The sequence below is a fragment of the Syngnathus scovelli genome, chromosome 5 (assembly GCF_024217435.2).
Source record: "Syngnathus scovelli strain Florida chromosome 5, RoL_Ssco_1.2, whole genome shotgun sequence".
Taxonomy (NCBI): domain Eukaryota; kingdom Metazoa; phylum Chordata; class Actinopteri; order Syngnathiformes; family Syngnathidae; genus Syngnathus; species Syngnathus scovelli.
In genome coordinates this window covers 5,053,459-5,065,745 of record NC_090851.1, presented here as the reverse complement: position 1 = coordinate 5,065,745, position 12,287 = coordinate 5,053,459, and the positions used below count along the sequence as shown (strand labels likewise).

The window sequence follows — 12,287 nt, the reverse complement described above, 5'->3', positions numbered from 1 at the left end:
ATTGCGACCAGAGTCCAATCAGACAACGCGGTAAACAGCTCATCTAAAACACAGGAAGAACCTTAAATATATAATTAAATTGTGTTTGGTGACGACTCTGTGTATTACTTAATTCGACGATCTTGTTTTAACAGCATTTAAAAAGTAATTCAACTTCGACCCCGTGTAAAGGCTGCTAATGAAAGTGACGTCATCAAAAGGAAACACCCAGAACGTCATTTTTTGCCACCGCCCACAATTTTACACTGGTAAAAATGGCGACGAGTATTTTACGGTCCTCCCTGCGACCTAACATCAGGAATGCTGGACTACTGGCTCGTAACAATGCTTCAAAAACATCAAATCTCAACAGGACAACGCAAACTCGGAATGCAGTTTCGTCGTCATCGGGGGCAATCCTACCGAAACCAGATAAAGTAAGTGTTTTGGAGGTCGTTTTATCAATGCGAGGAAAATGACTAACCATGTGGGCGGAATTTTACGTTTTATGACATCTCTTTTAGCCAATCGGGATGCTGATACTGGTCTGCATTTGTCAAATGAGCCAATGAACGCGTGTTTACACAAGTTACAGGCAATGTCAGGAAGTACTTTTTGCCTATATAAATTACTCTCGGAAAAAAAATAGCATTCCAATTATCCTAAATTTAACTAATATTATCTTTCTCGTCGAGCTCTTCAAGGAAAACGCTCCTACCAAATCCTGCTTTTTTTTTTTTTTTTTTGCCGTATGCGCAAAAATTTCCAGCGCAAACGATGACTAATGCAGTACAGTACACTGTCAGCGTTGAGTGATTGTCAATATTTATAATTCAAATATTTTCCCCCATGTGCTCCCAAACGACCTAAAGAAAGTACAGTATTTTTTGTTAGTTCATATTAACCTTCCCTGTTGGGTTTTAATTACTCGATGATGATCATGTGTAATCTGATTAGTGCACAAACACGAATTCATATGCATCAACAAATATTAATCTTGGGTAATCCACTCTTTAAAGTCTAACATCCATATTTTGCCATTATTCCTGTTAGACACCCTTCGGTCTCATCCGCATGACTGCAGTGGTGGTGCCATTTCTCTATGTGGGAACTCTAATCAGCAAGAACTTTGCTGCTCTCTTGGAGGAGCATGACATCTTCGTTCCAGAGGATGATGACGACGACGACTGAACTGACACTGATTTATGCAATCTTGGGTAAGACATGCCCAATTTGTGCTGTTTTAGTTTGTGTTGCATTCTTCAACTTGACCTGGTTTTTTTTATTATGTACAGGGTGCATTGTTGAGTCCAAGAATATCATAAGGCAGAAGGAAAATGAGGAAGATGAGGCATTTATCCTTCCAGATGCATCCACCTACCTCTGCCCATCTCCTTCCTCTGTCCTCGACACCTTATCTGTCACCTTAACATATTTTACAAATTCTCATATCATGTGAGGCTTAAATAATTAAAAGCATTCACTCGTTTGCATCTTGTGAGCTCAATAAAGCAAGTCGAAAACCATCTGCGTGGTGGCATCACAAGTTTTGTTGCATCACTTGTGTGGAATTTTCTTTATTTGCATTGGATGAGGTTTTTACTAGTTAGCTTCATTGGTCACAGGCTTCCCTCGCTCTCTCCTGTCGTGCAGCATTGACTAGTCTCAAGTGTTCATTGAGAGCATCCACCTCCAACCTGCTTCGACCCTTCAAATCACTCAACTCCACATAAGCCTCCTTGTAGCGCTCATAGGCTGCCTGCTTCTCCTAAAAAAAGCATAATTGAACACTCCTTGCTAAAATAATCTAGCCTTGGCTATAATGCTAGAGCCAGTGACATGTCGTTTGTATCCATACCTTAGTGAGAGACTGGACTTCACTTTGAAGGCAGCTGACCTCCTTCTTAAGAGACTGCACCTCATTTTCTTTGGCTCGGAGCACCATCTAAGAGGGGAAATGTTCAAGGAGCTTAAATATGTTTGAGGCTTTGGACATGGAGAATAAAAATAATTATAATCTGTGGCCTTTGACAGCTACCCAACATCTATACACGAGATATTTTTATATAGGACAAAGTAGCTAATATTTGCACCAACTTGTATAAAAAACTAAAAATATACGTACTCCCTGCTGCTATCTTTTACAGCAGTCAGAACAATCAAAGTGGAAGCTACACGCCTCATGATTTTAAAATCATGCTAATGTACATTTATTAGCTGTAATTAAAAAACAATGAAAATAATGAGTCATTATTGTTACTGTTAAAATCATTTCTCAGGATCATAAGTATTCCGACAAGTCCCATAAAAAATGCTTAATAATAAAAAAAAAAGACCACCCTGATGGATGATGATTTATAGCTGCTATTTTATGCATGACGAGAATTTGGTTAGAACGGTTTTACAATCGTTAGCGTGGGGAGCGCCATTCTAGAGCGATTCGCTGGTCAACCACTAGAGGACAGTGTGGGCTGATCAATGAAATCAAACATAGGGAAACTAACAAGGCCATGATAAATAAAGTATGATAATGATGCATCAGGGACTCATTACTGGGATGGAAGGCAACACATTAAGCACCCTTGCTCTAACAATTTGTCTCTTTAAATTAGATCCAAAATCCCTCAGCACACGTCTGCCAAATCCAATTTCAGGTACAATTAAAACAAAACAATAGAACTAGGCCAGGGTGCGGCCAGCTGGTCACAGTTTCCCTACGGTTTTTATGTAAGAGTTAAAATTGCATAAATTTGAATTCAACCACAGATTACCACTGTCACTACCTCAACTTCTGATGCCACGTTACCAAGGGACCGCACGTCCGGCCTCTGTCCTGTGATGAAATAGCGCATGCGGCTAATCTCTTCGGCCAGCTTGGCTTTAAGCTCCTGAAAAAAAAAAAAAAAAAAGTCACTTATATGCTTTGACTGATGAGGTTAAGCAATGTTGCACAATCAAACGTGGTGAGCATAATTGAAGTTGTTTATAGTACACCATATAGAGCTCTGGAAATTATTGACCTGGTTTTCTCTCCAAAGCTGTTGCAACTCTCTTTCTTTACATTCCAGATCGTTTTCTTTTCTTTGGCTGCTTTCCTCGGTGATGCTCAGCTGCATACATTTCTCGGAGAAATGCTCAGACAGGACATCCAACTCACGACGCCACACGTCCACCGGTGGCCTGACAAACACAAATAAATGTATGAACGTCGAATAAAAAAAATGAATGGTAAAAAGAAAAAACTTGCTAGCAACATCTCAACAATTTGTAATTTTAGTATTAACACGTAAAGTTGATGCAGAATTTGTCTTGGGGGGCCAAATATAATTACACTAAGGGGCCAAATTTGGCCCGCAGGCCATAGTTTGATGCCCTGCAGTACACTCGTGTGGTGAACTGAAACACGAGGACACACGGAGTCACGGCGAGAATGTATGATTTGGTACATGTGGCTTCTGCAAGATGCCTCCACACGTGCGTCTCCCCCAGGCAGCCGCCTGGCCTTCTCCAGCTCCTCTTTGTGGGCTGCTTTCAGGGCCTCCATGGCTGTAATAATAATGTTTGCCAGTCAGGAAATGATTCCTGCCTCGTGCTAAAACATCACATGGCTGACTACCACCAGATGTCTGTTACCATGGGAGCTGTTATCTTTTCATTGTGTTTTATAATATTTTATTTTAAAATATACCATGATGCCATTTTTAATACTGTTAATAAATGGTCTTTAGACTCAACCTTTAGCAGAAGCTTGCCGTTCCTCCTCCAGCGTTTTGTTTTTTCGTCCCTCTAACTCGCCGATCTCCCTCTCGTGTTTCTCCTGCAGCTTTCGCAGTTCTTTGCGATGGGATGCTTCCATGGCTTCAAGCCGGGCCACGCAGGGGGCCCCGGGTCCACATGGACTGTCCACGTTTATCAGCTTGGCGGGAGGCTCTCTTTTAATGCTCTCCATTTGCTCTCTAAGCGACAGTGCCTGGAAGATGAAAATGGAGAAGATGAATGGAAATGGAACTCCATTAGGTGTTTTTATTAGAATAGTGCTCAAGCGATTCTAGATTTTTAATGACTCAGGTAATGTGATCCAGAAAAATTGGATAGATGGCAACCTGATTTCTTCTTGCTCATTGAAGACATCTTTAATCTCCCAAAATTTAACCGAAGATCTTTCATTATGAAGGTGAAACCTCTTTTTTTGTCCATTTGAACTATTTCCATTCTCACATTTGTTGAAATAAACACTGATCTTGTGAGCACCTTCAATTATTTTGATTTTTCATCATTTACAATATGAATATTGTTAGTAAGCTATTTCAGATATCTTCATGGAAATGTCATGAACCTAAATGAGCCGCTCTGTGTGAGCTATAAAAATAAGTCCTGCTCCGGCCCTGCAAGTAAAAGTGTCCAAATACATTCCTCACCTCCTTTTGAAGGGCTTCGGCTGTGTTTGTTTGAACAATGTGTGACCCGTTTACAGTTGCGGGAGCCTCCCTTGAGAAGTCACTTGGGGAACTGGTGACAAACCCTTCATCCTTGTCAGTTCTTGAGTGACAGTTCTGGGTGTCAACACGAGAATCAGAGGCCTGGACTCCGATGAGTGACTGCGCGCTCATGTCCCTAAATGACAGGCTCTCGAATTCCATCCACTTCCTGTTGACCTCTGTGTCCGTGGGGTCAATGACGGGCACGGGTACACTCCCCCTCTTCAGCTCCATGCAGTCCCACCGGCTGCTCATCTCGCTGAAGGGGGCAGCGTCCTCAAACCACTTGTTCCTCTCCTCCAGCCGCTTAGCCCAATCCCGGTCCCAACCCTCCTCCTGTTCTTCTCGTCTGAGAGGTTCTGAGCTCACCTCCGCGTGCACGGCCACGTCTGCTGGCGGATGGAGGCCTTCAACCGGTGGGGAGCGGGCAGCTGCGCTGTCGGAAGAGGTGAAGCGAGCAGCCGGTTGGCATGACGACGGGCCGCGGGAGAGGGGGTTCTCTTTCTGGCTGCCGCTTTCTGATTGGCTGAGGGGAGAACGGGGCAAAGTGAAGGGGCTAAGGTTACACATCAGAAGAAAGATAGGAGGCCTCGTCGCCGACAGACCACCCAAACGCACGTCTTTGATGAACTCGGGAATTTCCGACTCCTCGCGACATTCCTTTATTCTTGGAAGAGATGAGAATTTGACGGAATATTATAATCAAATGTGCGTGTTCAATTTATTTAGTTTTTTTGTATTTACTTTCCGGAACACCCCCACAAATAAGTGGTGGACATTGATGTAGAAGCCTTTTTAGCAAATGGCAAAAATCCAAAACTAAAAACACAGAACTGAGAAAATATGATGAAGCTGGTTTTATTACAGTCAATTAATTTTTAATGCTTTTGAGTAGCGATTTTTTATTTCATTGTGATGTAAAAGTGTTTTGGCCTTTTTTTTTTTTCTTTTTAAAATTGCTTCTTGTTGTTTACCATATTTTGCATTATTATTATTATTTTTTACAAAACAGTAATCTATCTTCTTTAATCAACCCCTAAGGGTCAATGATGTATTTTGGGATTGGAATATGATCTAAGCCATATCAGAAAAGGCATTTTTAGACTCTATAAGCTTTTACCAGAGGCTATTTTTTTTTCTTTCAAACCAGTTTCCAGTATGGAGCCACACTCACTGCATGTTGTTCTGGATGGCCTGCTTGAGTAACGTCACCCAGTTCCGCCGCAATCTAGAGGTCACTGCAGAGAGAGTGAACACTGCCCTCTTTGTCTAGAAGTAATCAAAAGACCCAGTAAACACACACACACACGCACACACACACACATTCACGTCGTTAAACAGGAAGCAGTCAAACATATGATAGATATGAAACTGAGCAGGGTAATAAACAATGCTGATACATTTTGTAAGTCAATTAGCCAAGCGTGGGGGAAAAAAAAGTACAATACTTGAATCTGGAGCCCGTAGTTTTTTTCCACATCCCAGTCTGACACGTTGACACAAGTGGATAAGTGAATTTCTCCGTCCAAGTCATCTGACTATTGCACAAGAAGAAAACAAATAGCAGTCTATGAATTCATAGATAACTTGAGTTATGAAATACCATGAATAAATCAGAATTTGGGAAGCCCTAAAAAAAAAAAGCAACTGATGCAACACAGTTAAATAACAAGTATAAAAAAAATCTTGAAGTCATTGTCAGGCGGGAAACCTCCTTTATCCGAATTTAGTCATTTTTAATTTTTTTTATTTTCATTTTTTCAAAGCTGTACCCATCAGTCAGTCCCCATGGGTTCATTATTTCTACAAAGTATTGACCAAATGTTGAAAATGGCTTCGCTTTCTTTATTGATGCAGTGCAATATATTAATGGATTAACAAACATGTCGTGTTTTTGGTTTCCTGAAAAGTGCTAAGAGGGTTCCGTCTGACACCAGCCATAAGTGGCCTTTTGTGCTTTATCAAATACCTCCTCAGCCTCTGGGTCCTTGTAATATTTCAGCGACTCATCATCCAGAACAAACCAGTGTTTCCTCCACTGTAAAAAAAAAAAAAAAATGGTGTCCAATATATTGGTGGCAATTGCACAAAATGAATGAAGATAGAAAATAATTTTGACCTTGTTGTTTTCATCCAGTCGAGACATCCACCCCTTCAGAGTCGCAGCATCTGGAGACGGAAGTATGAGTAAGCATTTTATTGTGGTTTCCGTGTCAGTTACGACAGATGAAACAAAGAAGACCAAACTTACAAAAAACAACTCTGACTAGTGTGTGCCACTATTAGAATAAAGAATACAAAACAGAATGGCTAGGCTAAGTTATATTAAAAAAAAAAAAAATCTATCCTATTAAAGTGTGAACAAAAGAAAATGAAAAAAAAAAGAAAAGTTACTCACAAGGTTGATGGTATCCAATGTAAGAGTGGGGATCAATGAAATTAGACATGAAATGAAGTTTTTACTATGGCTGTGTTGCTTGAATGATTCGATAAAAACGGAAATAAAAATACACAATTTTCTTCCTCCTACACAAGAGCTTCACCTGTGTCTGCGGACAGTCGTGAAGTCCTCGCTCATCCGGCTTTGAGTCTCTCTGCGATGGAATGACCGCAGTGTTAAATAGATTGTTGATGTTTTGGTTTAAAAAAAAAAAAAAATGGCACCTGTGTATGGAGAGATGTTGTCGACTGTCTTCGTGATAAGCGACCGTTCTCCGAGTCCTTCTTCTCTCTCCTGTCTCTCCCTCGCTCTCTACCTCTGCCTCTCTCATCCGAAGCAAAATTCCAACTGTAGAATTCGGTCTGAGGTTGATGGCTTCACGATTGCATATAAGAGTAGTTAAAAAAAAAGTTAATTTTAACAATGTAACAATGTCACTCTCGTATTAAATCTCATTTAGTTTCATGCTCCTAATATTATCCATCAAAATCAACCCTCCCCAAAAATATTTTAATTAACAATGTCCATAAATAATGATTAAAATGTCAAACTAAAATAAGTTTACAATAGGAGTTTTTGCTGATCTTTCACCCCACAAAAGCAATCATTGTATTTGTACCAACCTTTGAGTCCGAAACCTTTGCTCTCTACAAGGACTTGGACTCTGGTTCCTCTTCGTCAGACCCGGAAAGTCTTCCTCTGACTCCACTTGGATTGTCGGAATGTCAGCCAGTACGATGTAGTCTTCCAATGTCATCCCCACCTCAGAGTTAGAAAAGCAGGGGTGCCTAATTTTGTGGCGGGTGGGTCAACTTTATAAAATACATGTGACTTACCTCCTCGAGTTCTTGCACAGCCGTTTTGGGTTCAGAGAGGAGCAAGGCCTCCATGCCGCTCCTCACGTTACTCCTGCTTCTATCACGGCTGATGTTCGTATTTTTGCTCTTTTCCATTTCCGTGATCACAACAGGTGGCGGTGACCCAGCCGACCCTTGGTGATCCGTGCCATGTTTCAAACCACGAGAGATGGGAATGGCCAGCACAGACTGTGAAGATCCCTGCCAGGATCCAGGAGAGGCGCTTAGTTTTGGTGAGGTGTTGCTGTGTGAGCCATTTCTAGACAGAGAGCCTTCTCTGCTTCGAGGAGATCTTTGGGATCCCTCATTTGTGTTCTGTTGAAATATTGAGGAGGAGGTACGGCGGGAGATGGACTCCAGATTTCTGTAGAGCCTCTCAGAGTCTAAACTATGCTTGTGGGAAGCTTGTGATGGGCTTTTGGATTCTCGGCTACATCCTTCTTGTGCTTCATAGCGTCCATTTTGTGAAAAGGAGTCGGTGCGCCTATGAGAAGCTGTTAGTCTTGATGGTGACACCGTTCGAGAGGCTAAGGAACCTCGTCTACGTGATGAGCTGGACCTGCTGGATGTACGATGAGAGGGAAGGTGAGACGAGCCATGAGATCGAGTCTCACTTCTGGAGAGGGAGCGCATTCGGTGGTCTGAGCTCTTGTGTCTGTCTGGACTCACTGAGCTATGACGTGTTGGAGAGTTCCTCAATGACTCAGTCCCCTTTCGGAAATTGGAGTGGTATGAATACCTCTGAGGAGATTCGCTTCTCCAAGTGTCCAGCATGTACGTTTCAGGGTTCCTCCTCTGCGAGGGAATACCGAGATTGATGTTCCGATACGGGACAGAGGCTTTGGGTTCAGGAACGTAGTTGTTGGGGAGTGGACGACCCCTCTCGTAGTAGCGATAAGATTTTTTGTTGACATCCTCTGTCAGATGTTCACTATCAGTTCTTCGGTCTGGAGAGAAGTAGCCACTTTCTTGTTCTCTGACTCCTCGGGACTCTGAAATCCAAACAACATTTGAATCAACGGAATCGGAATGAGGTAAGCTGCGGAAAATTGGTTTTTAATATCAAAAGACTTTTAGAATTTTTGCCAGTGTTATGTGCAGTGACCTGAAGTTCTGCGGGATCTGTTCCTGCCTCGCCTCTCGTCCATCCAGGGACTCCCAGCACTGCGAATGGGAGAAGGGTCCATCCGGGTCATATCTCCGAGGGTGACACAATTCCTTTCTGAACGTTGGGACCTGCTCCTCTCTGGACTGTGGCTATTATTTGTAGAGCTGAAAAATGAGGGAGAAGGACAACAAATTGGTGTGTGCCGATGCGGAAGTAAAAAAAAAAAAAAAAAAAAACAGGCTTAAGGACGTATATAACGTGTCACCTAGATTGTGTGTCAGTGTCACAGATATCAAGTTCGCACTCAGGACTCAAACTGCGGACAAGACTCCACTCGTAAGCATCTGTGATGTCATCACCACTGGCACTTGAGTTCACCTCAGATAAGACTTGCTCATCATCACCCAACTCCTAAAAAAAATGAAAGAAAAAACACGATACAATCAATCATCTCTATCATCAATACGGGAAAATGATCAATTTTTAGTTCGTCCAATTTTTCTTTCCTCATTATAGCGACTTAGCTCGCGCCAATAATGAAAAGTGACACAGCAGAGAAAGATTGGAAAAGAATGAAACACAATTTAATTACACCACATTAAAATAATATTTTTTCACAATACAATATGACAAATTGCACTTACTGTCTCCTCTATCTTCCATCTAAATCAGCTTCCACCAACAATTATGACCCTCTTCATTCATCTAGCGAAGCTAACGCTTCGACTGCACGCCGGACGTAACACAAGCTAGTCCCTGCTCACCCTCATTATTATTTCATTTCTCTTTTGCATTGTAAGAACCGCCCACATGACTCTTATCTTGATCCCTTTTTTTGCCTCAACACTCATTAGTGGATAAGTTTTGATCCTCCAGATTTCAAAGTCCATCCTTCTCCTTTTGTATTTAGAAATAAAATGACTTAAAGTTAACTCAATGTTATTTCTTGGTGGACCATAAGTGTCATCTGGTCGTCTCATATTACAACAGATTCCTCGTGCTTCCGATGAACTATCATCAATTAATCATATAGATTCCAACAGCACCTTGTTGTTTCACTTGGTTGATATCATGACCTCAATCAAGCCAATGTGTCACCACCTCGTGCTAGGCGTTCTAGTGTTTTCTTTTCCCTGGCACTCCTGATAATTTGTTGGCTGGAAGTAGACTGAACTTTAGACCATCTGAAAGCAGGTCTAAATTGTGGCGCATGTAACACAGAGGTTTTTGACTGTGTCATGTACACACCCACTTTTGTGAAGCATCTTCAGGTGCAGTGTTAAGGTGCATGTGATCTGGCCGCAAGCAGGTGCTGCAACGAGACGGGTCAAAGGTGTTGGGCTGGAAACGCCGGCAATAGCAGTCCTCAGATGGTAGAGACATATCGCCTGTCGTCCTCCGGCATCTGCCATTGAGTCATTATTAAATTATGATTGACTAGCTTTCAGTAAATATTAGTGTGGACTTATTTCCCAGGAGACTCTTTGTATAATGAGAATAACAAGTATTAAAATTTTTAATTAATTGTTACCTTTTGTTGATCAGGCATGCTATTGAAAATTAAATGATATAAACAGAATGACATCACATTTTATATTTCTCATTATTTAATATAAATGTGGGCTTAATCAGAATCAGCACAAAAACATTATCTGGCAAAGTTTACTTGAATCTCTCATTTAAAAATTTAGTTTAAAGTTGTTTTGTTATGCTCAGGATCATACAGAAACATCTCAACCAAAGCCTACGTTATCAATAGTCTTTACCTTCTTTAAAGCTTTGGTTCCTCCCTGGAGAAGTTGCCTTTAGGTTCAAACAGTTGTTCTGGTACTTTGATGCATTGTTCCTTGGTTGAGTTCTTCCAAACTAAAGTTGATTGGTTCTCCCACGGGCCCACATGGAGACTATGTTCTATCCGATACTATCATCTTTACAAAGTAGACTGACTTCTGACAGCTGTCTTATGGAGAAGGCGAGGTTGCTACACAGATGGTTGCCATGACAGTGAATCAGCATGGACGTGAAATAAAAGACAACGACACCATCTGATCCTGGAACAGAGCACACTAGTACAAACAGTATAAATTTGGTAATAAGGCCTTTTATCTGAGTCTGCCCAGTAACTGCAAAATTAAATTAATGAAGATCTGGAGCAGGCAATGGAATGCCATTTTGTGTACTCATTGGTATGTCCAATATTTGTATATTATCTATGGTCCTAATAATACGAATGTAGATCTAAAAGGAAATGACAATTTTGGTTGGCTAGCCTGAGCTTACAAGAAACATTTAAACCCACATGACCCAAATTAAAAAATAGAGTGAGAAATCAGCTTTAAACATAGTTGAATTGATTATTAACATGTTCAATCTAATCAATTACAGAATGTTTAAATAATGAAATTATATCTGTACCTGTACCAGCAGATGTTCTAAGTGTTGAGGTCACTTTGAGATTCCAGCCACAGGGGGGCGTCTTTTTAGAGCCAACAATATTGTCATTTAAAAAATAAAAACTAACAACTATGAAGCCAAAGAGGCAAATGGCTATAATTAAACTGGTTGGAAATAACAATTAACAGGCAACTATTTTTTGTGTGTGTTTATAAACAGCTGTTAGCTCACAAACTACTTCTACCTTAAAGTTTCTCAAAGGATACTTATTATGGTATCACATCCATACAAACATAATTTGCTATATATTAAGCAATATCATAATATATTTAAGACTGTAACTAATACTCAAAGTACAACACTGCATAATTTAGGTATCCGCTGATACCAAGCCCCCGAGACTAAGTTATTTCCAAGTACACTATCTCTTTGATAACACTTAAAATATGTTTTGCATGATTTGACTTACAAACCACAACGTTAGATACAGTTGCACAGCCAATACAAGAAGGGTGCTGTTCTTATAGTAAACACATTTTAACTCTAAGAAGACATCCTGTATTATATCCAACTTCCAGTATGATGCCATGACGTTCCACATCAATCCAAACAACAACCACTGAAATAATCGTATCGTTTAACGAATAAATCATCTAACGGTGTAATGGGAAACTGAAGAATAATTTACTTCACCTTGCTAGATTGACAAATCCCCTTCGAGTTTTTTTTTTTTTATATTAAAATTTAGATTCAATTAATTCATTCACAGGGAGAACCACTCTAGGACACACACACAGACACACACACTTTTCACGGCCCCCTCGGCCTGCTTTTCTATAATCAAGTTGACCTGGATGAGCCCTCAAAGTGAATAATTGGCTCTCATGACATGCGAGCTTGGGAGTCATCAAGCAAGGCCACTGAGACCCAAAAAAAAAAAAAAAAAATACACCAACAAACCTCATCATCTGCCTCAGAAATCTAAAAATGGACTAAAGAGAAGAGTTACCATGATGCAAATGAAGGCTTCT

General features: G+C 40.8%; 2 protein-coding genes across 3 annotated transcripts; one reads left to right on the top strand and one right to left on the bottom strand.

The window, feature by feature from the left end:
- Window positions 1-223: 223 nt before the first annotated feature.
- Window positions 224-1,505, top strand: smdt1b (single-pass membrane protein with aspartate-rich tail 1b). Its single transcript, XM_049721126.2, has 3 exons — window positions 224-416; window positions 1,033-1,196; window positions 1,275-1,505. Exons 1-2 carry the CDS (start codon window positions 255-257, stop codon window positions 1,168-1,170), a joined length of 300 nt encoding a protein of 99 aa, XP_049577083.1. The 5' UTR covers window positions 224-254; the 3' UTR covers window positions 1,171-1,196; window positions 1,275-1,505.
- LOC125969211 (TRIO and F-actin-binding protein) lies at window positions 281-11,844 on the bottom strand. 2 transcript variants are annotated; one of them, XM_049721061.2, is made up of 19 exons: window positions 10,629-11,844; window positions 10,111-10,267; window positions 9,128-9,273; window positions 8,860-9,026; window positions 7,734-8,746; window positions 7,521-7,660; window positions 7,122-7,272; window positions 7,001-7,051; window positions 6,577-6,609; window positions 6,427-6,495; window positions 5,906-5,995; window positions 5,632-5,726; window positions 4,398-4,983; window positions 3,715-3,949; window positions 3,426-3,525; window positions 3,000-3,159; window positions 2,763-2,867; window positions 1,838-1,924; window positions 281-1,747 (listed from the first exon to the last, which is right to left on the bottom strand). In XM_049721061.2, exons 2-19 carry the CDS (start codon window positions 10,243-10,245, stop codon window positions 1,592-1,594), a joined length of 3,519 nt encoding a protein of 1,172 aa, XP_049577018.1. In that variant the 5' UTR covers window positions 10,246-10,267; window positions 10,629-11,844; the 3' UTR covers window positions 281-1,591. The 2 variants fall into 2 exon arrangements, with proteins under 2 accessions (XP_049577018.1, XP_049577019.1); XM_049721062.2 differs by lacking the exons at window positions 10,111-10,267; window positions 10,629-11,844 and adding an exon at window positions 9,909-10,047.
- Window positions 11,845-12,287: the final 443 nt, after the last annotated feature.